Genomic DNA, 27949 nt, shown 5'->3' on the forward strand with positions numbered 1-27949 from the left:
AGTTAGTATGGAAGGTAGATGTTACCAAAGGAAACTTAAGAACAAGAAAATGAAACTATAATGATTTTGCCAGTGTTTATACAATTGAAATATTTTGAGTCTGACAAACAACTCACCTTTTCTGCTATGATGCTTCATCTTGTTTCTTAGCTTAAAACAAAGGTCTGTAGTTCAGTTATAAACTCCATGTCTCCAAGGGGAAAATTATTTTCCTTAAATTGTCCTCTTGCATTTGCATCAGTATTGCTAAAGAATACATACTGATGTATCCCCAGTATCCAACAACCCTTGTAATTTAAAAAAAACGGAACCACCCCACTTTCAGTGGTGACAGAGATCTCTGTTTTTTGGTGTCATTGTGGAGGGCTGCCATCTGTAAAAGGATATTCAGCTCAATTGCTTAAATTGAATGATTGTTATTGGGTCTAAGCAGTATTTTGTCAAGGTTTCAACGTGTTTCTTGTAAAACTGCCTATACTGACAGTTTGTTGCAGAAGTACACAATAGCTGGCCCTACTCACCAGTAGGCTTTAACTGTTTAAAGTACAATTTAATGGTAGAAATTTCCCATATTTCTTACTCTGTTGAAATATATGTGTGTACACACGTTCTTACTGAATTTTATTCAGTGAATATATGCCTTTTTTTGTTTCACCAAAGCATAAAGTATCTATAGGAATAAAATATAAGCGTGTGTGTGTCTATGTGCACATACACTTGACAGCAATAGATGTAAATCAACACACCCACTTTTAAAGTCAATAGAGTTCTAGTAATACAAGATGATTTCATAATGTATCTGTGAACTATATTTTATTTATCATAAATACCTAGTAAAATAGGAGGATATTAGGAATGATAAAGGAAAAATTAGCAAATGCTGCCATAAAAATCTGTTGTTTCTGACAATGAAATGACTTAATATTCAGATTAGTAGGTTTGGAGTATTTTTTAATGCAAGAAAAAATGTAAATGATTTTAAAATACTTCCATTTACATGATAGTGACACTAGTAACTGATTCCATGCATTTTTAGACTTTAAAGTCTAAACCTGCTCATGGCAGATAACAATAATATACATACCTCTGAATATTTTAAAACCTGCTAAACATGCATTAATAAAAGATGTTTGTTCCAGTGATCTTGGTCAGTATGGCATCAGACTATTTACTGAGAGAGTATCTACAAATAGAAACAGTTGATAAAGTTTCTGGATTAGAGCTTGCTTTCAGTAACTTGAATGTAAATTTAAGATAGCTTTCTTGCAATCAATGACCACTGAACTGAGAGGTCAGTGTGTACTGTTGAACTGAGAGCAGAATTTCTTCCATTGCATTCAGAAATAAAATGAAATCTTCTAGATATAAAAAAGAAGATACCAGTTAGGTTTTCCCTTTAGATGTGGCAAGTCTTTGAACTATCTCAGAGGGGAGTTGCAAAGATGTTGGTTATAGTTACCTAAAGCTGGCCCAATGGCAGTGCCTGTGTTCTTACAGTGTAGATTTAAGACTCACAAAATTATCTTGGCTGGGAGCAATCCACATGATGTGATTTTTGATCAGAGGGATAGCTCCCAAATGAGAGAGGTGTTTTTTATAGTGCTTGAGAAAATCTGTCTTGGTTTGGACAAGTTTTGAGCTTTAAATCTCTACTTTAAAGAAAAGTTGCCTGTTACTTTATTTGCTTTTGAGTGTCCCAAAACCTGTCTGCAGCCCAATGAGTTCCATAGAGCAGGACATCTCAGTCACCAGCATGTTCTCTGTATTGGTTACATTTCAGTTCCCTGAGTCAGTGTACAACTCCAATATGGAGAGCTCTTAAAAAAGTCCTTTTAAATGCACCTGGCTTGCACTAGCTGAAAGTGAAGATTTTTTGAGTTGCCTAGCAGGCAGTTTAATTTTTTACTTTTTATTTCTTACATGAGTGCAAGTCCATCTCTTTTATACATAAAGAAGTTATAGACCAGCCCAGTGTTTATTTACAGTAAGTAATGTCAAAAGTACACAGTAGTCACTGGAAATCATTGCATTTTGAAGTTGCTAGAGAAAAAAAGAACAATTGAGAAAAAACAAAAAAAAAAGTAATAGCTCCTGCAATGTATCAGCTGAATGTATCAGCTGAGCTATTTCTTGTCAAATCTGGGAAGCATTATTCCTGTCATATAGAGTGCTATGGTGTACTCCTCTGGCATGCTTACCACAAAGCTTTGGTTCCAGGATGAAGAGCACTACTCTCTTAAAGGTTCCTGAGGCAGAAAATAGAGATAGCCAATGCAGAACAAGAGGGTAAGTGGTGCAGTTCACAACCTTTGGAAGCACTTGCTTTTTCTGGTGATTATATTTGCTGTCTGAGAAGACAAGTCTCCTATTTTAGCTATATAAGTTAGGACCAAATAATTTAGGTATATAAACTAATCCACAAATAGTTGATCTGAATGTGGTCACTTCTGCTCAAGAAAAATAAATGGAAATGGAAGCAAGAGAAGACAAAACCCGATGAGGTGATAAAGGGAAGAGAAATTCATGTGAAATACGTGACAGGATGAATAGCGAAAGGACAGAACAAATTAAGCTGATCCTATAATAAATAGTACTAACTGCCCATACATGCCTACAAGTTTCTTAATGGGTAGAACTGAAGTTCTGGAGCCAATGGAATATTTGGAGCAGTAGAGGGCAAAAAGTCTGAATACTCTGAAGACAGCTCTTAATACATATCTGAAGGGGTTCATATGGACTGTGTGTCATTGCATGAACAGCTTAATGACTTTTGAGTTCTGTGATCTGATGTGATAAAAGATTTCTGTGGTCCCTTGTGCCGAGAGCTACACAATTTGGATTTTCGGTAGTATATAAAAGACACCACAGTTTGTTAGTATGTATAATTTCATTGTCCATGTTCCTGAAAAGAGTAAATGATTCAAGAGTAAAAGGTGCAGAATTTTGATTCTGCTTAGTGAGAGAGTTTGCCAGCAAATCAGGTATTTCTCATTAGCTGTAAAGGGCAGTAGTCCAGGTACGCATCTTAGTATATGTCTAATTAAATGTAAGTGTATATTCCCCTGAAATACATCCGTGAGAGTGTAGCTCCTTGCTTCCCAAAACTCACAGCAAGTAAACAAATGTGTGGTTCTAGTCATGGAATTAAAAAATATTAATGACGGGTTTGTGCCTTCATTTTAAGTTGAGTCTGAACTTTTGAAGCAGATGACCCAAATAGCCTGCCATAAAAGATAATTTCATTTGCCAAAATGAAACTACCTTCTGGTATTAATACTGTAATGAAATGGTTTGAAATATGAACTAAGACACTTAAGGAAAAAGATGCCCACTGTTCCCATGTTTAGTAGTTAGTTTTATAAACAATTACGTCCATGTAAAAAGCTTTATGATTTTATTTTCATCATTGACAGGCTGAGCTGTGTAGCTGTCATACTTTGCAGTCTTCCCTCCAGTGACAACCACATTGACAACATGTTATACTCCACATTGATTTTACAGTTAAGGAGCTGATTGTGATATATAGGGATTTTAAGAATTCAGCTGAGAGGCTGACTTTTGCCTTTTATCATTCCATTAAAATTTTATAACCATCTTTTTCATGTCATTTCATCCATGAATTCTTACTTTAGAAAGTGATAGCTACTGCTGTGAGCATAACTTTTTTCATGTTCAGAGCTTTTTATTGTATTAGCAAACTATCCCAATTATAGTTAATACTCATGTTTTACATAATTGTGGTGACCCTTTCAACCAAGGAGTATCGTACTAGTTGATTTGTATATAGAATTAGATGATTCTGCTTGCCATTTAAAAAGAAGCTGCACCAAATGAGTGTTGGGGACCAGGATTTAATGCTTTCCCATCCAGTGGGGCCAATTAAGCATCTCTCAAACGTCTTGTTTGAACTCAGAAAGTCTTAAAAGTCTCTCTTTTAAAAGGGCAGTAGGGAATGTGTGGGTAGGTGTGCTAGCTACCAAAATACGCTTTCTGGAGGGGAGGAGGAGGAACTAGGGGGACCCAAAGTTTAGGTTTGACAGCTCCTCCTATACATTACAAATTGTCCTTAAGGAATCAGTCTGAACTCTGTTGGAATTGAAGCTCAGGTTCAACTAATTACCATGAATGTTTCACCTGTAATGCCTGCAACTTATTCAGCAGGAGTAAAAAGGCTTACCCACTCCCTTACAGCAAACTGCTTGAATATTGGGGGGCTTTCTTTGATCAGTTTTCTTTTTTTTTTTTTTCACTCCTGCAGAAGCTCACAGTTTAATAGCTTATTTATGAGGTATAATTAGATAAAATGCAAGTTTGTGGTTCAGTGGTATTATATTTCAGCTTCTCTCCCCATTAAAGTAGAATTTACAGCAATGTATTTTCAAGGTCTTCAGTTCCAAAAAATCTTCTTCTCTTTCCTGTCCACCCCCCAAAAACTTTTGGTTTACAGAATATATATATAATTCAGATTTACATCTCCACCTCTTCATCTTTCATTGAAGTCTAAATAATGGACTGAATTTTGTTCCAACTTATGACCTAATTGATTTTACCCAAGAGTACATGCAAATACAATTTAATTACTCTTTACAACAGATCATCTTTTGTACTTGCAAATTCAGAGATCTAAATTAATCCTAGAGTGCACAAGCATTAAATACAGAACTCTGTCCTTCTTATCGCTGTGAGTAGAGCAGGATATGTGATCCATCTGAGCTTTATGGAGTTGCTTTGTGATGCATCATATAACGAAAGGAAAAACACTGTTACTTTTCAAATTTAAAAGCAAAAAAAACCCCAAAAAACACTTGCTATACCAATTTTAAAGACATCAGTGGAATCTACCTCTCTTTGTATGTGAGAGAAGAACAAGGACTTCAGCTGTTATTCTAAAATATAGGAGTTACTTATTGTGCTGAATTTATTTGGTTCCTTTCCCCCCCCCCCCCTCTCTTTTTTCACTTAAAAATTATCAGGAATTATTTGACTTCTTGTGAAATAAATTATTTTTCCTATAATGTTCCCTGTGGTTTGGACACCAGGAATTAAATGATAGTGTTGTTGACTACTATGGAATTCAGCATATACTGTCTTGTGTGTCCTGAAGCCTTGGCACACCCACAATTACTAATGAATTTTAAATTTCTGAACCCTTAACATTTGAAACTTAGCCCCCTCCCTTTGCCCCCCACCCCAAATCCCCAAACCTAAAGCTATTTTAAACAATTACTAAACCCAAGTATATATTTTTTTAAGATTTCAGTAAAATGTAATGTTCATAGAAAAATCTCATAAATGTCAAAATTGCTATGGGCACAATAGAGGGAATATAGTATTTTCTTGATCTGCTGTAGCAATTTATAGATTTCAGGATGTGGTTTATAAGAATGCTAAATGTTCTGGAATTACAGCTGTTACTGATCAGTGATTGAGCCAGATTTGTGTTATTGCACCATGTTCTTGCTTGTACCTAGAGAGCAGTAAAGCCTCAATATAATAAAAAGCACCTGCATTTTAAATGAAATTTCAATTGAAAAACTTAACAGCCCTTCAAATTGCAGAATTTAACGCAGCCCAGTAAAGCTTAAATAACACTTTACCTCCACAGGCTGAGGGTTTTGCATTCAAGGTGACTTGATTGTGTCGCATGGTGAAATTATTTACAATTAAGGAATTTCTCTGGAGGGCTGCAGAGTATTTGCTGTTCCACAACACCTATGCAGGCATATGGTCGGTCTTTTTCAGTATTCATGGAAGCTCCTGAACCTTTATGATAATTGAATCAGTTAGAGTGCTGAGTGGAGCAAGCATAAAACCTGTTAACCTAAAGGTCAGATCTGTGCATTGTTTATTTATCAGTAGGTGAAAGAGCTAAATCGGCAGCTTCTGTCACAGTCGAAGTAAAAAATCACCTATAATATTAACAGGGAGTAGATAAATTGCAAAAAATGGATTAGAATTATAAACAGAATGAAGTAAAATATTGAATATATAATGAGAGATGCAGTAGGGGCTTACTGAGCTGTAAAATACACAGCTTTGTTATGCCTGTGCTGTTGGTTGCAATTAGTATCTAGCGCTCTAGAAAAACATCAACAAAAGCTAGAACGGCAAGTATATATTGATACCAAGCTGTACTTTTTCTCCACATGCTAACAGCATTGATAGGGCACTTTTGAGACACAGGACGAAAAGAGATATAGAGGAGGAGGGAGGAAGGTTGGGGGGAGGGAGGGTGAGCAGCTTGCCTTTGAGAAGAGAGCTATATTCATCCCATGACTATCTGGGCCTAGGTTTTCCAAAGAAATAGCCTGTTTAGTAGATCTGAATTTCATCATTTTGAGCCTCATTTGATGAGTACTTTGTGCTGACGCTGATTTTACAAATCACAGTCTATTAGTAATTTTTCTTTCCTTTTTTTTCTCCTTTTTTTCTGTTACAGAACCCGGACCTTTAGATCCACCACTTCTGCTGAATGTTACAGCAAGGGCAGCAAGCATCATCTGGCAGCATCCTTTAAAGCCGAATGGCTTTATCACTCATTATAATATTTACCAAAATGGCAAACTGCATGCTACAGTGCTAGGAACTAGCTCTAACTGCACTGTAGAAGACTTGCATCCTTACACTGTTTATGTGTTTCAGGTAGAAGGATGCACTTCTAAAGGATGCTCTCTTTCACCTGCAACCCCAGAAATACAGACTCTTCCAGATGCACCTGAGGATATTCCTGCTCCAGAGCTCTATTCTGATACTCCAACTTCTGTGGTCATATCCTGGCAACCACCTGCTCGCTCAAATGGTGTGGTGGAAAATGTTACAATAGAAAGGAGGGTGAAAGGAACAGAACAAATATCAACTGTGGTGTCTCTCCCTTTCAGTCAGTCCACAAGCTACATTGACCAGAGCAGTGCTCTGAGCCCTTGGCAGAAATCTGAATACAGAGTGCTGATGAGCACTCTTGACGGAGGCACAAACAGCAGTGACTGGTCAGAAGTTACCACTAGACCATCAAGACCTGCTGGTGTTCAGCCACCCGATGCAGAAGCATTGGGACCGTATTCAGTTCAGGTAGGAATAATTCTTGTGGCCTCATGGCTTTGACATGTTTTCCTTGTAGCAACTGTGTATTTAAGAGAGACATCTACTGGCTGAGCCAACAGACTTCATTGCTGCAGGGGTAGATGAATAATTAGTGTCTGTCCTTTGGCTCAAAAGCATTAGATTCCTTTCTGTTTTTTTTCCTTTACACAAGCCTCTGGCATTATATTCCAGGTCATTTTCTTCCTTACACACCTGATGTATTTTCAATATTAAACTTGAATGATTACTTTTAACTTCCTAATCAGATAAAAAAATGACCTACTACCTTCTCCAAAATTTCAAGACTTCATTAAAATGCTAAGAAGTAAGAAAGATTTTTTTTTAGTGTAATTAAATCTTCTGTGTAATTATCAGATCTTTTTTAATGGCAAAGGAAGAAAAAAATTGCATTTTTGTTCTCCTGATTTACGAAAGAAGAGTCTTACAGGACTACCTAGGAAGTTTTCAATTATTCACATTGTTCTGTTGGGAATGAACTCTAGAGGACAGGATAACTACCATTGTTTTGGCTTGCATACAAACTTCATTCAAGGGAAATTAGTGTAACCAAACAAGAGGGATTTTTGTAGCTTAGAAGCCTCTTTTGTGTAAATACACACATGCTTCCATGGATTCAGTCTTGTACTAATGCCAAAAGTATTGGTACAGTAGCTTGCTCACCAGAGCACAAAACAAAGGACATTTGCATAAGATTGAAGTTCATCTGTTAGATTTATTATTTTTGGTATACAATGTATTTTCAAAAGGTAAACAGAGTGGTGTTACCAATGCAATCTGAATAGTTTGAGAGTATGAATTTCAGAGTAAACCAACGCTGATTTTTTTGCTTTGTTCACGCATAATTTTAAGCTATGAAAAAAACCTAGTCACCATTAGACAAAAAAATCCTGAGCTTTTAAAATTATGTTTTAATGTCTAAGGAATTGTGTGTTATCTCTGCGTTAATAGCAAATGAGTTCAATATGAGTACAATGATTACTGTAAGAATTAATAACGATCGACCACTGGTAATTATGATGAATTGCCAGACTGCTTATTGAAGGTTTTGGTGATCTTCTTCCAGGACTCTGCCCTCTGTGCTTCTGTAGATATATCTTAATATACACCACAATTTATAGTAAAGCATTTTTCATGGATTTACCCAAAGCTGCAATGATGAATAAATAGTAGCTTTAGTTCGATAGCATGTTTACACACATGTCCACATTTTACTGCCTGAGAACACTGGCTCCAACTCCAAGCACAAAGAATAAGTCACTGCAACTTTTAAAGCTTCAGTTAATGTAATAAGAGCATAATAATTTTGTATCTTACCCCTCTTTTTATTTCTCCAAGTGCAGTCAACACTTAGTCCTAATTTTAAAGCCTGTGAGTTATCAGAAGTTGTGCCATTCTTTACTGGATGTCTTTTCCTGAGATCAGAGGTGTATATTCAGTTGTATTTTTATTGTATTTTGCTCAGCTCCAAGATTAAGTAATCTACCAATACTAAAGGTCATTTTGGTCATTTATTTCTTCTGAAATCTGAAGTCAGGCAACACTCTATGATAATTTAGTTTCAATATAACATTTCTTTTAAAATTTGTTTTCTTTTCTTACCGAAGAGTTCAAATGCTTCTTTTCCTTGTTCTTCCGCAGTCTGTCATTATCATTCAAAATTCTTTAAAGCCCTTTAGTGTCTATATTGAATGAACTCCTGTATGAGTAGTGGTCCTATTTTGTGTCACTGCTGCTCTTGTAATCTCAGGCTTGCTTTTTCCCACCTGGAGACAAATACTTTTTTGTTCTGTTAAGACTAATGTCCATCAAAGATCCTGAAGCCTGGATGATTTTATTTCCATGATTAGTTTTTACTGTTAATTTTTATTAATTTTAAATATTTAAGTTAAAATGTTCAAAATAGTTACAGGTGGCAGCATTGAATTGAAAAAAGTGACTTATGTATATGCCTTTCCAAATTACTCTCTTCTGAGTATCTCTTCTCCTGCTGAATTCTGTCTCTCAGTGTACAAAACATTAGTATTCTTTGCTCATACAGACATAAATTCTTGCATTTATCAAGTATTTTATTTTACATAATGTTGTACCATTTGATATTCATCACAATTGATGGAAAGTTGGGAATACTTGGTAAAGTTCCTGTGCAGAGGGTATCCCATGGCTGGGACATCATTTCTGATTTCTAAGATTCCAAGACTTCTTAAAAATCTTAACATTTCTCTTACTTGGCCAGGTCAGCAAGATATTTATTTATTTATTTAGCATTTATTATTCTATTTTGTTATTCTATATTGTGTCTTAAAAAAATTGAAACAAAAATTGAAACAAGTTGCAGAAGAGTTCATTGCACTTCATGACTGAAGAGATAACAGACAAGGCTTGTTGCACCCAGTGGTTTTCTTACCTTCTGCGTGTTTGCAGATGGGAGCACCAGAGGAATTTCGTCTTGCTTGTTGGTCTTCTTACAGATCTGTCAAATGGATTAGCTTACTAGTGGTGGTGTTGTTTCTTTCTCTGCACTTTTATGGCAAATTAATGTCAAGAGTAGTAAGACCATCCAGTGGGCTGTGCCATGTCTCTGGGGCTGTCTTGTGTGTATGCTGTGTACTGGGACAATACAAGAAGAACAAGGTAGCACCTGTTTGGAAAACATTTGGGTTTTTTTGCCCTACTCTCTTAAACTAGGCTTATAGATCTGAATAGCTGCTCTGCAAACCCACTGTGTCCCTTCGCCCCGGAAATACGCTAGTTGCACAGGCAGAGCAACTGTGTAGTACTGGGCAAGGTTTCCTGTGTGGAAATAGGATGGATTTGGTTTGGAACTGCTTTACATTGATGCCTTTAAGCTCTACTGAGAATCCTAGAAAGGCATACTTTCCCTGCTGAGTAGACCAAGCCCACCACACCTGCAGTGCATATATCATCTATGCAGTGTTCAAATCAAATTTGTGGAATCCTTTTTGCTGTACAGTGCTCTTATCTTACTCGGTGTCAACGCCAGTAACTCTTAAGCAGAGGGTGGAAAACAAGCCGTCTCTTTTGGAAGGAGATTTTAATTACCTCTTCCCCTAGAAAGAGCTGTCCTCCCAGGTTAGATCAGGAGGTATCAGAAGGGCACTGTGGGAAAGATTAGCAAGAGGCTCCTTTACCAAGCCACGGTCGCAAATCAATAGAGGCTTTCAGCTGTCAGTGCAACCAATCCCTAAACCATGAGCGCAAATATTTACTTCTACTGAAAACAGAGAGAATTTACAAAAAAGAGAAACATATTTCCATCCCTTTATTCAGTCATAGAATCAATATAAATGATTCGAGGATGTGAAGAATTCAAAATGCTCCAGGATAGTACTCACTTGAGTATACAGCTTATTTTCATAGACCAAAGCTTTCACTCTACAAGGAGGAAAATATCAGCACAGCAGGTCACTCTCATCATAAACACGTCTGATGTGTATGTGCTCCTTTAACATTTAATTTTAATCAGAATGGACCAATATCTCTCCATAACATTTAACTTGCTTTCTTTTGTGCAACAGAAAGTGTAAAGCTGTCAATAATTTTTAAAGTACCCATTTTGGTGACACCTGCATGATATTTTTTAATATTTGCTGAATTGATAATGTTCATGGTAGCGGAGTATAATGCGCAATAAACTGCTTTTGTGGTTGATTAAATGCCAAAGTGAAGTGGAGGTATTCAGCAACTGCAAAAGCCGTTTATTTAGTATATGCCAATGCCATGAACATTATTCCTGTTACACAAGATTTGCTATACTCTAATGTACAGAAGTAGAAAAGAAATTGTTTCCTTTTCTTGTGAGGGTTGCAATTGCTGTGCTGCTTCAATCTCACACTTCACACTGATATGACATTCAAGAATGTGCCCAGGTTGAGTGGCTTGAGAAAGAGGCTGGTGTACACAGTGAATAATTATGTAATGGAGTTCTTTGTGTAGGAAAAGCTTTATGTGGCTGGGTACACTGAACTGAATTAACTGTAGTGTGCTAATTGTCCAACTTTGGCCTTATAATTTTGATAGGAGCAATTCCCTTTCACTGCTGGGGTTCTTTCTTGAGGACTTTGTCCTGGGAAGGCAGGTGTAGTCTTGATTATTGGCTTAAGCAGAGATGTGCCGATTCACGTTGGCCTATTTTGTTCTCCCTCGCTGACCACTGCCACCAGCTGGACCCTGATAGAAAAAAAGCTGCAGCCATTTCCTGTCATTCTTCATGTAAATTTTTTCTCAAGATAGAAGTTGGTATAAGCTGTATGTACTCCTGATGTTTCTCTCAAGGGGAATGGATTTTTTTCCTTTTTGATGCTTAAAGAGATTATAAGAGAATGGTTTCATCCCAGTTAGATGGAATAAGTCCTTCATTGACATATAGTTCTTGTGCTATGATATTCTTTCACAATAACATCATTTACAGAAACTTCCTGTAATTTGATTAGATACAAAATGAGTAAAATAAAAAAATATGATTATTTCATTGTATTTCATTGACTTCTCTCTTAGTGTATATTATAGATGTTGCCTGCAAAAAATAAAGCTAAACTGTCATTCATCTTTCTAATTCCTTTTTTTTTTTTTTTTGCATATTGATTCAATATCATGTCATTGATTTTTCTTGGATTATTTATTTTCCCTAAGTATTTCCTCATGTCTTCTCCGACTGAGGAAGAGTTACAGGCTTCTTAATTCCATTGTCATTCACGTTTGTTGTTACAAAGAGATGACAATCTCTTACTTTACAGTTCACCTGCCATTCTTTTCTTTGTATAGAAGAAACTGAAGCAAAGAAGGCTGATATTCCACCCTGCAGATTGAACAATGTCATTAATTTGCTGTCCACAGGATCTTCAAGAGTTGCCAACTGTACTCTTTCAGTGCAATAGATTATCATTTATTGCTACATAGCAATAAACTTTTCTAGTAGCTATGTCTCAAATTTGACTACTAAACTGGATATGCAAGTGAGCAAACAGAAATAAACAGGGCCCTATTTTTATAGGTGTCTTCTGTTCTTCATCACCACAGAAGCTGGATAGTGGACTGCTAAATGCCTGTTGTTTTGTAAACAGGCTGGGACTAAAATACACAGGAAGAGATTTCAGCTGACACATTTAAGGCAATATACCCCGTAGTTAGAGTTTCAAAAATAATGTATTTTCTTTATCCATTTTCTTCCTACAGAATTAGTTGTAGGCACATGTTCTGGAGCTGCTTTTTTTATCTCACTCACTAATGTTTGCTGCCCTGTTAACTTGCTTCTGATTACAGATCACTCCATGATCACTGAAGTTGTTGACTAACAGTGAGATGATCCTTCAGTGTTTCTCCTCTGCAGGTTACTGTGTGGCTGAGAATGAGACTGTGATGACCCTTCTTCTCTTTCAGGTTAAAATTCTCTGTTGCCATTTCATTCTCCAAATACTTCAGTCTGCAGTTAGCCAAGAACATAATTTTGAGAATACAAACAACACTAATACCTAGGCTTTGTACGCTAAAGGGAGATGCAGTAACAGCTTCATGCTGGGAAGGAAAAAAAAAAGGGGTTTGGACTTTGTTCACCACACTTCCAGTTTCATGCAGGTATGCCTGGTGCATCAGGGAAAATTGTTTAGGAGCAATCAATCCTTGTGTGAAGATTGCCATATGATGCTGCTAAGGTCAGTGAGACCTTGGTTCATTTGACACATAAGTGCTGCTTGAGTAACTTAGGATATTCCAACACCCATAGGAACAACCTTAACTTGCACACTAGAGGTTTTCCACATGTTAGGATTGTGATTTCTTGCACAGCTTGCACATTTGGTACAGATTATACAGTGGAGTGAACTAATCAGGGTTTCATCAGCTATATACCTCTGCCTTTGATATAGTTGAAACACTCTAGGGTAGGTGTTTAGAATCATAAAAAATGTTCTTTCAGCTTTCTCACTACTCCAGCTAAGTTGTTCCAGAAGTTTTTGTAGTAGCAATCTGTTACTGCAAACTTGGTCATGCTATTCTTCTGTGGTAGTCCTTGCTGAAGTTGGATGTAACTCATGTGCTAAGTGTATGAGCCTAATTATCAGTGACCTCTGTCAGAATTTGCATTTCTGGTATGATCCTGGTTCTTGATTGAATCTCACTACAATTTCTGTTAAGACAGATAAGAACTTAGGAGGAAGTTCATCTCCCAGCTGCTTTTGTGGGGCTGGAGTATGGTCAGAGGACTCTAGTCCATTGGCTGGAATGCAGAATTAGGGTAGCAGGTCTTTTTTTGGAGTTTTGCTTTTTTCTGATCTGTGAGTTATTCTCAGATTTAGTCTTTACATCTCTAAAACTGGAATAATAATATTTGCAATTTGAGACTTACAGTGTGCTTTGAGACCAACAGTGAAAAGCTCTCAGTAGTGTATTTATTACATTCTGTTTGTAGATGTTACAAGCAATAGCTAGGAGAAATGAGAATAAAATGAAACCAAACATGCTGATTTAAAAGCAAAGTGTCGAAGCCAGGCCTGAACAGTAAAATAGCTACACATGTGCCAATGCCTCTCTTCACGTAGCTCAGAATTAAGTTGCAGGGTTCCAACTGCTGTCAAAAAAGGAAAAAAAATTCCAAGGTTATAACTGTTTAATGGGGAGAAAATGACTAATTTCTGTCTCTTTAAATTTTGTGGTGGAGAAAATAAGGTCCTTTGATCTTTAAATGAAAGCTTCCAGAGTCATTACATTGAATCAGTTAATCTCTCCCAGTAGTTACCTTATTCTCTCTTCCTCATGGGCATCCTCTTTCATGGTCTCAGTGCTGAGCTTCAAATCAATGAACAAACTGTTACTGCTTCCAACACAGCCTGTCTAGTGAGCTTTCCCTCTTTCATGCATTGCCAAGCTCTTACCTCAAACCTTGGCACATCAAAGTGGAGAAGAAAGAGGTCCAGTAGTGCCACGTGTGTTAATCAGGCTGTCTCCATCATCTTCATTTGCACTGTATGGGTCAGGGCTCTTACAAGAGATGTTTGTGAAGGATTGCGTGTCCTGTCATTCCCAGGTGACATAGATAATTCTAAGCAGGTCAAGTGACACAGCAGTGTCTGGAAGCACCCTTGGTCATCCCCATTATCTAGTTCAAAATATACTAACCAAAGTGACAACTGATCTATGTATCTATGTATAAGATATCCACGACCAGACAAAAATAAGTTGCACTGTATGTGCTGCTGGCTGAATAATTTCTTGTTCATATTGGTTTTCATTTCTCTTAGGAAAAAAAAAAAAAAAAGAAATTTCCCGGTGTAAAACCATGAAGCATTTCTGTTACTTTCAGTATGAGATATTCTATCTGCTAGTGCACAGCATGTGCTGTGAAGTAACACCTGGGAGTTTTTTCAAGTATACCAGCTAATACACACACTATAAAACTCAGGAGCTGAGGTTCTGGAGCAGCATCTGTTCTCCTGCCATGTTATTAATCTGTTCCTTTATGTGAAGGGGTTACAGTATATGGTGAATCTATCACAAGTTGTATTAGAGTAATATTTTGGTTTTAGACATAAAAGTTAGGCATCTAAAATGAAACATGGTTAAAAAATAACTCACCCTCTCTTCCAGGAAATAAGATTTGTGTGCTGGTTTCAGCTGGGGTAGAGTTAATTTTCTTCACAGTGGCTAGTTGTGGGGCTGTGTTTTGGATTTGTGCTGAACAAAGGGTTGATAATATAGAGATGTTTTTGTTATTGCTGAGCAGGACTTGCACAGAGCCAAGGCCTTTTCTGCTGTTTGTACTGCCATGCTGGTGAGGAGACTGGGAGTGCCTGGCAAGTTGGGAAGAGACACAGCTGGGACAGCTGACCTCATCTGATCAAAGAAATATTCCCAACTATATGACCTCATGCTCTGTATATAAAACTAGGGGAAAGAAGGATCAGGGGAAAGGTTTGGAATGATGACGTTTGTCTTCCCGAGTCACTGTTATGTGTGATGGGGCCCTGCTCTCCTGGAGATGGCTGAACACCTGCCTGCCCATGGGAAGCAGTGAATTAATTCCTTGTTTTGCTTTGGTTGTGTGTATGGCTTCTTTTGCTTTTCATATTACTGTCTTTATCTCAACCCATGAGTTTTCTAGCTTTTACCCTTCCTATTCTCTCCCTGATCCTGCTGGTGGGGGAGTGAGTGAGTGGCTGCATGGTACTCGGCTGCTGGCTGGAGTTAAACCACAACAGATTTGGTACAAGGTGAATGTTTTTAGACAATCTTCTCTTCTGAGAGAGTATGACTAGGAATTTTCCAAAGTATTTGGCATACAGTTCTTTTATTAGAAGCCGCCTTGCATTAAGCAACAAGTAAGAAGGCTTTTTTCACCAATAATGACAGATTTTCTTTATTAATATTCCTAAAAAAGACTGCAAATATATTATCTTCACTGAGGCAGAATTTTAGGATAGATGCTACACCTCAAACAACATTAACATAATCATGGTTGCAGATATGAGTGTTTTGCTGGGATGTGTCAGACCTTAAAATCATCTGTGCTTCTTCCAGCAGCTTCAAAGAGATGTCCCTGAAACTAAAAGTGAATCGTACTCATTCCCCTCTTTCTGTGACACAGACAATGCATCCAGTGTGTGCAGTATGGTAGCAACAAAAAGCACTGGAGTTGGAAAAAATCTCACCTGAAATTTATTGACCTAAATGCTTTCTACCTTGTCATGGTTTAACCCCATCCAGCAACCAACCCTCATACAGGCACTTGCTCACTCCCTCTACAATGGGATGGGGAAGATAATTGGAAGAGTAAAGGTGAGAAAACTTGTGGGCTGGTATAAAACCAGTTTAACAGGTAAAGCAAAAGCTGCATGCACAAGCAAAGCAAAACAAGGAAATCATTCACAACTTCTTATGGGCAGGCAGATATTCAGCCCTCTCCAAGAAAGCAGAGCTCCATCACATATAATTGTTACTTGGGAAGACAAATGCCATCACTCCGAACATACCCCCTTCTCTCTTCTCCCGCCAGCTTTATATACTGAGCATGATACCATGTAGTATGGGAGATCCCTTTCATCATCTGGGGTGAGCTGTCCCAGCTGTGTCCCCTCTCAATTCTTTGTGCACCCTCAGCAGGCAGCTCAGGGCAGTGTCCAGTTAAATTTTTATATCAAATTCTCCATCCTTGCATGTCCAAGGATTGTACAGCCTGTGTGTGCACCCTGTTGCAATTTCTGATTATGTATCTCTTACTTTTCTTTGCATTTGCTTCTGTTGTTTCTACTTATGTCCTTTGCGTCTTGCTCTGTTACAGGGGTGAGAGACAGAAAAGGTCTTGATGCTTTGTGAGCATTGCTCAGCAATAACAAAAACATCCCTTTGTTATCAACGCTGTTTTCAGCACAAAGCCAAAACAACCTCTCAGTAGCTGCTATGAAGACAGCTCTTCCCAGCCAAACCCAGTACAGAGGTGTACTCGAAAACCTTTTCTGTTGTCTGTGCTAATCATCCATTCTTTTCCGTTTCCTAGGCTTATGACTAGATTACATGAACTACTTCAAAATGACAGATTTGCTCAGTGTCTATCAAAATGGTACAGAATCAATTCCTACCTTCTGTGAAATTTTTCATTGCTTTATCATTATATGTTCTTTATTTGTTTGATCATGATTTGGGGCCAGAGCATTTGATAATTAGCCAGAGCTAAGCCTTTTCTATGTGGGCACCAATAATCTTGGTTTTCCTGCCTTTACTCAAGATCACCCTGTTTCTAATTCTCTGTTTAATAGTATTCCAGATTCTGTTATCAAAACCCTTCAGCTTTCTCCTGCACTTTGCTGCCAGGTTTCTTACAAGTCTGATGGCCCAAGAGGTCCCTCTGTACCTAAGATATAACATTTTGTAATCCCCAAGGGTTTTTAAAAAATCATTTCATAAATCAAGCTTCTCTGTTTCCATAGCTGTGTGTAATTGTGCATATACATTTTAAAAGATACTTATTTCGGAGACTGGAGAGAATTAAGGAAAAAATTCAAATTAACGGATACTAAAGTATCTTGGTATTACTATTTAACACTTCAATATTGTCTTTCCTCATTTTGTTCTATGCAAACCTAGGTTTTGTGCATATCTATGCATATCTAGATTTTCTCCATTTCTATGTTCTTTGCTATGTTGGATTCAATCCTTAATTATCCCGTGCTTGGGAGGAAGAGAGTCAGCAATTATTATAGTTTAGTGGGTGAACGGCAAGGAAAACAGCCTCAGAGCAAAGCAAAGCTGCTGTGGTTCCTGCACTGGGACTTCTAGGGAAAGAAGGATGAATAGATGCTTTTACACTACCTTTATGAAAGTTTGAGATTCTTAATACAGTTACATGCCGTTATTGTGTCAGTCTGAAGTTCCCTCTGTTGTGGTACCATGGCAGAAAGCCTTAAAGAAGAATTTAGAACCATCTTGCACTTTATAGTGCAATGATTTGAGTGATTCCTCAGTGGAGCCGGTAAGAATAAATACATATAGCAATGTGCTTTAAAAGAAAAAAAAAGCAAAACTTAAAAAAAACCCCACCTAACCTCAGTTTAGTAAAAGTAAAACCACAGTGAGAGTAGCAGTATGCATATGTATACATATGTGTGTGTATGTATATATATAAATATATAAAAAACATTAATTCTGTATGCAATTTTCAATCTTTTTGTGATAAAGTTTTCTCAGTATAATTTTATAGCTTTTAAAATGGAAAATTGTGCCTCTTCTTTGTCTGATACTTACCAGTGTAATTTGTTAATGAATAATAAAAGGAAAAACCTGCATATTTCCTCATATAAAGAGTGCCGGAAAATCTGTTTTCTTATAGGAGCTAATGCAGTTATATATTTCTGAAAATTGTGCAAACACAAAATAAGATTTGGTTTTACTCTGCCACTAATAGATGAGCACACCAGGTAATACACCTTAAGAAAGTAAGTGACAGTGATACCTATAATAATAACTTTTGCTAATGTATCTGAACGTGTCATGGAATTTTGAGTGACATGGAGCATTCACATTTTACTGGTGAAACAAAATAGATTTTTCAATGGCTACAACTGTTACTGCAAATCTCACTAAAATTAAAGGAGATTAGATTTCTAACTGATGTACATTTAAAAATAAAAGTCTATTTTGATGAAGAAGGAAAAGAACATCTTCAAATCCCACTTCTGTAGCATGTTGTGTCTGTATTTCTGAAATCTGTTATTTTAATTATTTTTTTTTTCCCCCTCCTCCTTCAGGTCTCATGGAAACCTCCTCTGATACAGAACGGAGAAATCCTTAATTATGAGATTCGCATGCCTGATCCACGGATTGTCATTACTGGGAACCCTTCCTCAAGGTTAAGTCATTTGGTGACTAATCTTACACCCTATACAAACTACTCTGTCACTGTAATAGCTTGTACTGGAGGTGATGGCTTTCTAGGAGGCTGCACGGAGAGTTTGCCTACGAGAGTGACGACACCTTCAACCATTCCTCAGAGTGTTAGTCCATTGTCTGTGACTCCAATCAGTGAGTCCTTTATAGCCATTTCTTGGCAACCACCACTAAGGCCAAATGGTCCTTATCTGAGGTAAGCTGCAGCTGAGATAGCAGTTGTCTTTTCCGTACCTAAATCCAACTCAGAAAATTCTGAGTGATGCAAGCTTTGTGTTGTGATCTCTTAATTTCTGACATTTTGAAGTTTCTCTTTAGGGCTCAGCAAAGAGCAAGTGTGTTGTCTGTGCTGGAAGGCTCTGGGTCTTTCAGATCAGTGCTGTTTGTAAAGCCAGAAGTAGTAAGCACAGGATATTTGCAAAGTCATAACTAATTTGGGCTGCAGCATCAGCCACTTTTTGGTGATGAGTTCAGGCAACAAGTTCCACTGACAAAATGATGAGAAAAATATGAGATCTCTGTAAATATGAGTAACTAACACATCCAATATTCTCAATACTCTATATCGGTTATTCCACGTTAAAAGAAAGTGACCATTTGGAAGTGTGATGACATAAAATAATCTTCAAAACTTAAGTGATGAATAAGTTATAAATGAGACAGTGCATGAGAAAAATGGAAGTTAAAATCCTAGAATTTAGGGTGCATAGCCAAAATAGGAAATGCAAATAAGTGCTGAATATAGCAGGCTGGATTTCACCACAGGAACCAAAGAAAGGCATCTCCTCTGAGATTTTTCTGCAATGTTGGAATGGGGATCCTGATTTAAATGTTGATTACTGAGTGTGTGTGTGTAGATATACATTAAAAAAATATGGATTTGAGTGCATAAAGGTTTATAAAGACAAATATATCTTTATATATACCCAATAAAAAATGTCAAATCTTTCCTTCTAGTGCTTTAACGTATCATGAAACACTGTGCATGGAATTATAGCTCTCTCCATATGTTCTGCTTGCTAGCTCTCTTCTAGGTGCACTGATGGGTTCAATAATTATCATGTAATGCCATTTCAGTTGCGTATGTTATTACAGCACAGTAGCTTGACTTTTTCTTCAGGCTTAATTAGAGCACACTACAACTGAATGAAATGATGATTGTTCTACAGTAAAATTTGAAGTTTCAGAAAAGCGGTCCCTGTTATTCCAGGGTTAACAACATGACCATTTTACCATAGATTATTGAAGTAAATCAGCACGACCTACATCTGCAGATTTCATTTCTTTCATGGTGTGCCATGCTGCCCTCAACAAGAACAACCACTGAAGCAGCTGCTCTGTACAGCATGATGGAACAAGAAGTCTGCAGCAAGCAGAGTAGCAGCAGCAGCTGCCAGTGGGGGTGATTTACACATGATCAGCACTCAGCATTCAAAAAGATTTGATGCTTTTCATGAGTCTTCTATGAAATATACTGCACAGAATATGCCAGGATTGTTTCCTATAAAACTGTAACGATCTGTCTTTGGACTGACACTAATGAACCACTCATGTGAGAGTTCTTCTTGTTATAAAGTCATCTGATTTTTTTTGACAGAGTTTGAGTTTCATTAGTTTTTACTGTTTAATTTCTAAAGTTATAATCCCAATTTCTGCAATAATTTGGTTTGGCATCACTAAGTGGCACAATGCTTGCTTGTACCTGTTGAGGATTATTGCCTAAATTCAAGGCTGAAAGTTGTTGGAAGTTGCACACGTACATCCTACCCGCCATGGAGCACAGGAAGCCTCAGATCTCTTGTAAAAGAGCATCTCAGTTGATTTCTGGTTTTGAAGGAATACAAGATCACTGTATACAGTACCTGTTAAATACCTTTTAATTCAGGGTTTCAAATCTGGAATGGTATTGTCCAACATTTCCTCTCCAAACTGGAGATGATCTTAACATTAAAAAGTGTCAAATTACACATGAAGCCATTAATCAGCGTGATCATTGCAGCAGAGTGCTGACCCACACCAAGGTATTCTGCAGAATACTTAAACAGGGAAACATTTTCACAAATACACACTTGATATGACAACCTTTAAGGTCTGCCTGAGCATCTACATACTTTTGTCTAGAATTTAACAGTAGCACCTTTCCAAAATGAGGGGCGGGGACAGGATGAAGCACAGCAGCTCAGCACTTCAGAGAATCAAGTTGTGTATTTAAGTGAATATATGCATATGACCCTAATTTGCTGGGCATGAGTGGAAACACTGTTGTAACAATAGTTTGATTAAAACTGCAGCTCACCATTGAAAGCAAATCCAGACTGGTTCTATAGCTGGTAGGAAGGGTACAAACATGTGACGCCTTACAAATAAAACACCACTATCAAACGGAACAAAAAAAATTAAAATGTCCTGTGAAATGCAATAAGGAATAATAATCTTAAAGATTTTTAACAAATATATCTAATTTTGTTTCCTTTAGAGTATAGTTTCCTATGTAATTTGCTAGAATGATTAGGAAATGCAAACTATAATACTCTCTATCCCCTTTAGTTTGTGTAGACATTAAATGGTTTAATTTTTGTTAAATTCCATGAAGGTTTTGTGTAAAAGATGATGAAAAAGTGTGTGATGCAGCCTTGGTGAAAAGCGTCTTTTCCAAATCTGGCAGTCTCATGGCTGACCTGATGAAAGATGGGCTTTGGCTGACCTGCTGTTTGGAACAGAGACAGGAATAGAGGTTCAGATAACAATTAAAACCAGGATGAAATAGTTTGGTCTTTCAGGGTTCTTTCTCGCGTCATGAATGTCTACCCGAATACAAAGGTGCCTTGCTAAGGCCTATAGATGGATCAAAATGAGTTAACTCATTCTGTGCCTGTTTTTACCCGTAATTTGCACTGTGGTTATTTGCAAAAGCACATTAAGTACAAAGGCACACTTAAGTTGCTACTACTAGTAAAATAGTAATTGCAATGATATATGTTGCAGTACATCTGCAAGAAAAATGCCTTATCATTTCATATTCTGGGATAACCTGTGAATATCATGCAAGTCTGCATAAGATACTGTTATGGGGCTGTTTGGACTTGATCTTCATAACATTTCCACAAAGATTAGAATCTGTAAATCATTAAATAAACTAATTTTTTTCAAATGGAAGTACTTCATTTTCCATTTTCAAAGTAGGGTTTGGTTTTTTTTAAGTAATTGAATGTTTTAAATCATGAAACATTAAAAAGAATGTTTATCTCAGAAAGTTTACAGCTGTAAAAACAAAATAATGTGTGGCTTTAAAAAAACTGGTTGTTTTTTTGTTTTTTTTTTTGTGTAATAACATTAGTTGAGATAATCCTGGTGTTCTGCTTGTCTTTTGTGTTAGATATGAGCTCCTGAGACGTAAAATCCAGCAACCACTTGCATCAAATCCCCCTGAAGATTTAAATCTGTGGCACAATATTTACTCAGGAACTCAGTGGTTTTATGAAGATAAGGGTCTTAGCAGGTGAGATTACAAAAACTATAAAAACAAATGCTGGCATTTTGTATAGTGTATGTTTAATAGTTCAAAGTATTTCTAGTGTCTTTATGTAGTGAACATATTAATTATGTAATGAAATATTTTTTGCCATCATCTTTGGTATTAATCATTCTAATATGCAGGGATTTATTCTTAGTCTGTCATTCTTGACTCATATATTGTTTTGCTCTGAAAAACAAATGGAAATAAAAATCTTGTGAAATTTTAGCATTGATATGCTCATGCAATCAAACCATTTAAATTTATGTGTACACGTACTCTAGATTTGTGTGTTGGCAAAGTCAGAGCACAGGCAGAATGGATGTTCGAGAAGTCCTAGATGGGAGACATTTGCAACTTGGTTTCAGCAATGTTTCTTTTTTTACCTGGTTTTGTTGTGTTAACTTCACCACAGTTAAATGCAGAGTGTTGAGAGTGGCAAAACTGAGTGAGTGTTCTGTTCCTCGGTATGTAGCAGTGCTTATTGTGTAGTGTAGAGCAAGACATTTTCTCTTGACCAAACTTAGTTTCTGCATCTTGAAGTCAAGGCTGCTGTTCTTTAGGGCAAACAAACAAATACATCAAGAAATTGTAATGGAAGATTAAACATGAATTATTGGGTTTCTAGTAGGTGAAGTCTTGGGAAAACCCTCATGGATGCTTTCAGGATGAGTGTTCTCTGTGCTTGTGTGCTGGCGTGCCTTAAGAGCTGTATATCTTTGGCCCTCAAATATCTGAACTTGCCTCTTACTTCTGTAAAAATTGTGTGAGTGTCCCTCCTGAGCACAACGTGAACCAGGAGAATGTGACCTCTGCTCCTGCCACTGTATAGACTGAACCAAGGCAAGGGCTACTGCCTCTGGCTTGTCATTGCCTACTTGCTGAAAGTCACTTCTCATTTCCGTCTGTTGCAATAACTGATCGTGGAGCTGTTCTTGTATCAGTCCTGCCAAAGTGTCCATTTCTTTCATTCAACCATGTTTGAAATTCTACATAGAGTTTCCTTTGGTTTTAGTTTGGCTCATTTCAATGGCATGGACAGTTATGTTACCAGTTCAGAGGGGGCAATACATTCTGACAGGGTCCAAGTGACCAGTCATTAGGCACAGTGACATGTTGGGTTGAATGAGCTATGGCCAGAAAAGTGTGCCTAGCCCTTGGATACACCTGAACACTTCTTTTGGGGAGGGTTCTGCAACCTGCAGCTATATTTTTGCAGTCATTTTTTTATTGTATGTGTGCTACAGTGTCCAAGAAAATAATGCACTTGCAAAGAGAGGAATAAGATGTGTTATGTATGTTGTCACTGTTCCTCAATGCTTATAGTTACAGGTGGAGCTAGTGAGTTCCCATTAATTTACTTTATTCTCATGGGAGTGTTAAAGCTCAGCTCTTTTGAAAATCGGGGTGTTTAGTAAAGTGTCTAAAAAAAGTAAATATTAAAAAGTAAAATTAATTAAATATACACTGTGAGTGACTTTTTGTACTAAAACCTCTAAATATTAGGCATTAACTCTATGTTCCTTTATTGTATTTGTAGACATTTATCCCAACGTGTTGCAGCTTCAGTGAAAATGTGAAGATGATCCTGAGTTTCAGTTCTTGTGTAGTTTTGTGTGAGGCTTTTTATGAGGAAATTAAATTTGAGATTATGAAATCCCACTTAAAATACATTAATATGCCTTTGATATAATGATGAAGTACCAGTCACTTACTTGGTTTACTAAATACACACGTAGGATTTCATAAATCTATGTAAGTGGAATATACACAGTTCTGAAGAAATTATGTTATTAAATGAGTTTGAACTCCTAGGAGCTTTTTTTGGATGCTTTTGTAGTAGAAGAGTCCTGACTGTGTGGAGAATCTCTTTTACAAATGAGACTCTGCAAGTTAAAAATCAATGGGTTTCCCAAAAGAGAAAAAAAGCCTCATTTGATTAAATTCTGATCCAAATTTTGGCAGGTTGCCACTGCTGTAATTACATATTGAATTGAGCTATAATCTCTCAACACCTCAGAAGCTACAACTATGAAGAAGTGAAATAATGTGTTTTATTTTCGTTACCGTGTTAATCGTGCTGACTTATTTGCAAAAAATAGATGCCTCTTATAAAGTCTTCATTAGTGCACATCATGCAGCTGAATTTTGTTACAGGAGGAGAACCAACCACAAAACTTTGGCACAGACAGAAGGTTTACAGCAAATATTTTCTATGTCTGCATTTTTCATTCCATTTCATTATTTTTAAAATGTCTTAGGTACACAACATACGAGTACAAGCTCATAGTGCACAACGAGGTAGGATATACACCAAGTGAAGAAGTGGTAGCTACTACATTAGCAGGATTACCAGAGAAAGGAAGTGTCCTCGTTGCACGTGCTGTTAATCATACTGCTGTAGAAGTCGAATGGTCAAAACCAAGTAAGTGTGTTTACTATTTATTCCAGTAACTAGGTGGTAACCTGCCGTCACTTACATTGGTCTGCCTTGCTCTCACAGGAAACACAGTCCCTGTCTTGATTTATAATATTCCTAAATGTCCTTGAAAAGAGAGGAAAGAAATAGGGGGGAAAAAAGTGCACATTTTGCTGTTTCTCAGTCTTGTTCATATTTATTATATGCTCTTTCTGTGGAACGAGAATAGTGAAAGTGAAGAAATAGTTAATGCAAACTCATGAGACATCTATAAAGCAGTACTACACAAAAATCCTGTAGTCTTTGTGGTCTATTTCATCTCTTTGTATAAAAATTTACATATACATTCCTTCACGATGTGAGGATCCCCTTTGTCTTTCTTTTTGCTCTGCTTCTTAAAATGAATTTAGCCTATTTCTCTAGTTGGTTTGCTAATACAGCGGTGGGGAATTTCTTCATGACTTACATGCAAATGATTTTGTAAGGACTGGGTGCTGAATTGCAACAAATGTAGTCTCTTTATTTTATAATTGCATGCCTGAAGTAAGCAGTGCTTATAAAAACTGACAAATGTAATAGATCTGAAGCAGCTCACTGAAGTTTCATTACCTTAGTAATCTAAACCCCTGACCTTCTAGATGTAGGTAATGCAATCTGGTTTTATTTTCATTCATACCTTAGAAATTTCCTCCATATATGTTTGTAAATGCAGAAGTTTAACACCAAGACAAGGCCATTCACTATTTGAAAACCTTATCATATTTTATGACTTCTTATGTTGCAATAAGCATATAAACTATCTGTATATCCATGTTTCATTTTTTTCATATTAGTTTTCAAATTATTTTTGTTTTCTTTGGGAACTTGGGAGCCCTTAGCATAAGTTACCCTGCTATCTTTCTTTTCCCTACTGGAGATTTTTAACTTCTAAGGATTTAAAACTTGTAGCTGTACCACTTAAAAATAGCATGTCATTCTTGATTAAGAATTTCAATGACAAACCCATGTATTATTGAATCTGTAAATATGCTTTTGGCTTTTATCATTGCTGTTTCCCAGTGAGCTGAGTCCTGTTCAGTGGTACAGTGTGTCATCTAAAGCAATATGTGTTAGTGCTTAATGTTTTTGTCATAATTATTCTTTTCATCTCGATGCTTACTGGAAAAGCAGTTGCATTTGATCAGATCTGAACTTAAACTGTTTGACAAACAACAGATAAGGTAACAGATGACATCTCAGTTGCTAAAACGGAGAAGACTTGCCTGTATTCGTTGCTTATCCATCAGCTCAGATCAGTGAATGTCCTTCCCTGTGTAGCCAGAAAATTACATTGTTTTTTATTTCCTTTCTCTGAGGAAGTTAGTGCTGGGTAAAACACATTTTAGGAAGAAATGTGAGAATTTGTTTTTTTCCCCTGTATATATAATATTTCTGAGTGTATTACAGCTTTACATGTAGATGATATGATCATGTTTGTTCTAAAATAATAACACAGCTTTTCATTTTCATTAAGGCCAAAAGGCAATCTGTGTAAAGTTGAATATCACTAGAATTTAAGGCATAGGCACTGGTCCTTTATTCATGGCTCAAGAATTAACACAGGAGCGGGGTGGGGTGGGGGAATGTTGTTTGAAGAGAAGGGGCAAAAAGGAAAAGATCCTTGAGGTTTCCATCTTACACGAGTTCCATGGAGCAATCTGATTTGCTCTCTTCCTTTGATCTGGGTGAAAGGCATCCTTTTGCAATAACAAGCTACAAGGCCTGCACACCACTGCTTGCATTGGGTTTCACCTATTAATTTGTTTACTTCACATATTCCATTTCATCATGGGAATGCCTAGAGAAGGAGAGCTTTCTGTAGTGTTGGATAGGATGATGGACCGTTAACAACTTTGACAAATTAGGAAGAGCAGTTTGCATCACTGCTTACAAGGGTGAAACTGAAGGCACTTGATGGAAGCTTTCCTTTTTTTTTACATAAAAGGGTCTGCATAAAATTTGTTTTACTCTTCACAATAGATGTTGATAAGAAACTTGCTGACTGAATGTTTCCCAGTTGATGTTCCAATGTTTTTCCTTTCTTTTCCTAGCACTACAGGATTTGCAAGGAGATGTTGTGTATTATACCCTCTTCTTGAATTCTACTGATGAGAGAAGATCTCTAAGGATCCAGGCTGATGTAAACTCTATAATCATAGGTGATTTGCAGCCCAACACAGAGTATCAGATATTTTCTCAAGTTTTTAATGGAGTCCACAGCATCAACAGTGAAGTTGTGCATGTGACTACCTCAGATGGAGGTTGGTTAGCAGTGACTGCAGCTTGGCTTAAAATCCGAGAATGAAATTGATTGATTTTTGTTAGGGTTGAGATCAGTCATCCTTCCATTATAAAATTTCCGGTATAAAGGGAAAAAGGTCTAAAACGCTAAAATGCTTAAGTGCTGGTTGTCATCATGTGGTAGATCAATAAATGGTCCCACTGAGACAGAAGGAAAAGCTCTAATAGCAGATATTAACCCAGTTTGTTCTCATCTTCTCCTGCATATTCCTATATGTGTGCACTAAGTTTGGAACTGAGTTCATATCAATAAATGGTGGAATTTAGAAACAATTAATGGGTTTTTTAAAAGATTTGCTCTGTGAAGCAATATGATTTTGACATGACAGTCATGCACAGAGCCTTTCCTGAGTCACTAGAAACTCTAGGTATAAGTTCAGCCTCTAAGAAAATTCTTCGAGTCATTTCTGTGCCAGTGGGCAAGTACAGGGCTGGGGGTAGAGGTTGAGGATAAAATAATAATAAAAAAATTGTGCATCTGAAATGTGTTTAGAATGGTCTTTCTAATCTTTTTGCTTTATAAAGTCTCATTATAAACATTATAATATCATTACCTCAGAAGCAAGTGTTCCAGGTCATTAGCAAAGCACTTTAAGGGAGGATTCCATTTCCTTTCTCATGCCAAAGGTCAGCACCTTTTGTTTATAAAATAGAATTGATCATAAGAGCAATTTTTCAACTGGTAAAGATGGGTTCTTATGATAAAAATAGGTCTTTGCATGGTTATTTCTGACATGCTTAGATAATTATGTAATTTAACGCTGAGGAAGGTGTTGGTTTTTTTCTTTTTTTTTTTAAATAAGTGTTAGACTTCATCATTACCTATAGTAATCAACATTCTAAACGATTTACATAATGATAATATTGCATATTGCTTCATATTGCTTCAGCTATAAGGCTGATAATGTCACGTTCCACCAGACATAAGGTATTTTGGTCTCAGTTTTTTATTTAAAATTCTCTATTTTTCTCTCTCTTTTTTTTGGGAGAATTGGGATTGTGGAGACATAAAAATAATATTTGCATGTTGGCAGTGCAGATGGGTGAATAATTTATCATCATATCTTACTGGCCACATACTACTGATGATTGACACTATGCTGCTGGTATAAAGCATTTTACCATCAGCTCTCATGATTTCTAACTGAGAGTATAATAAGCCAATTTACAGAAGACTACAGACT

At 36.9% G+C, this 27949-nt stretch overlaps 1 protein-coding gene across 3 annotated transcripts in view; it reads left to right on the top strand.

Moving 5' to 3' along the window:
• Positions 1 to 27949, top strand: part of USH2A (usherin) — a 378126-nt gene that overhangs the window by 241846 nt on the left and 108331 nt on the right. For all 3 annotated transcript variants that reach the window (XR_005562590.1, XM_039378797.1, XM_039378798.1), the window contains exons 41-45: positions 6440 to 7068; positions 18354 to 18688; positions 21869 to 21991; positions 24268 to 24431; positions 26516 to 26725. Coding sequence is in view for 2 of the 3 variants with exons in the window: in XM_039378797.1 (XP_039234731.1) it covers positions 6440 to 7068; positions 18354 to 18688; positions 21869 to 21991; positions 24268 to 24431; positions 26516 to 26725 (1461 nt within the window). In the remaining variant the exon portion in view is untranslated. The remainder of the gene's footprint in view (positions 1 to 6439; positions 7069 to 18353; positions 18689 to 21868; positions 21992 to 24267; positions 24432 to 26515; positions 26726 to 27949) is intronic.

This window comes from Pipra filicauda, unplaced genomic scaffold (assembly GCF_003945595.2).
Source record: "Pipra filicauda isolate LSUMZ 115617 unplaced genomic scaffold, ASM394559v2 scaffold147_size4022426_pilon, whole genome shotgun sequence".
NCBI lineage: Eukaryota > Metazoa > Chordata > Aves > Passeriformes > Pipridae > Pipra > Pipra filicauda.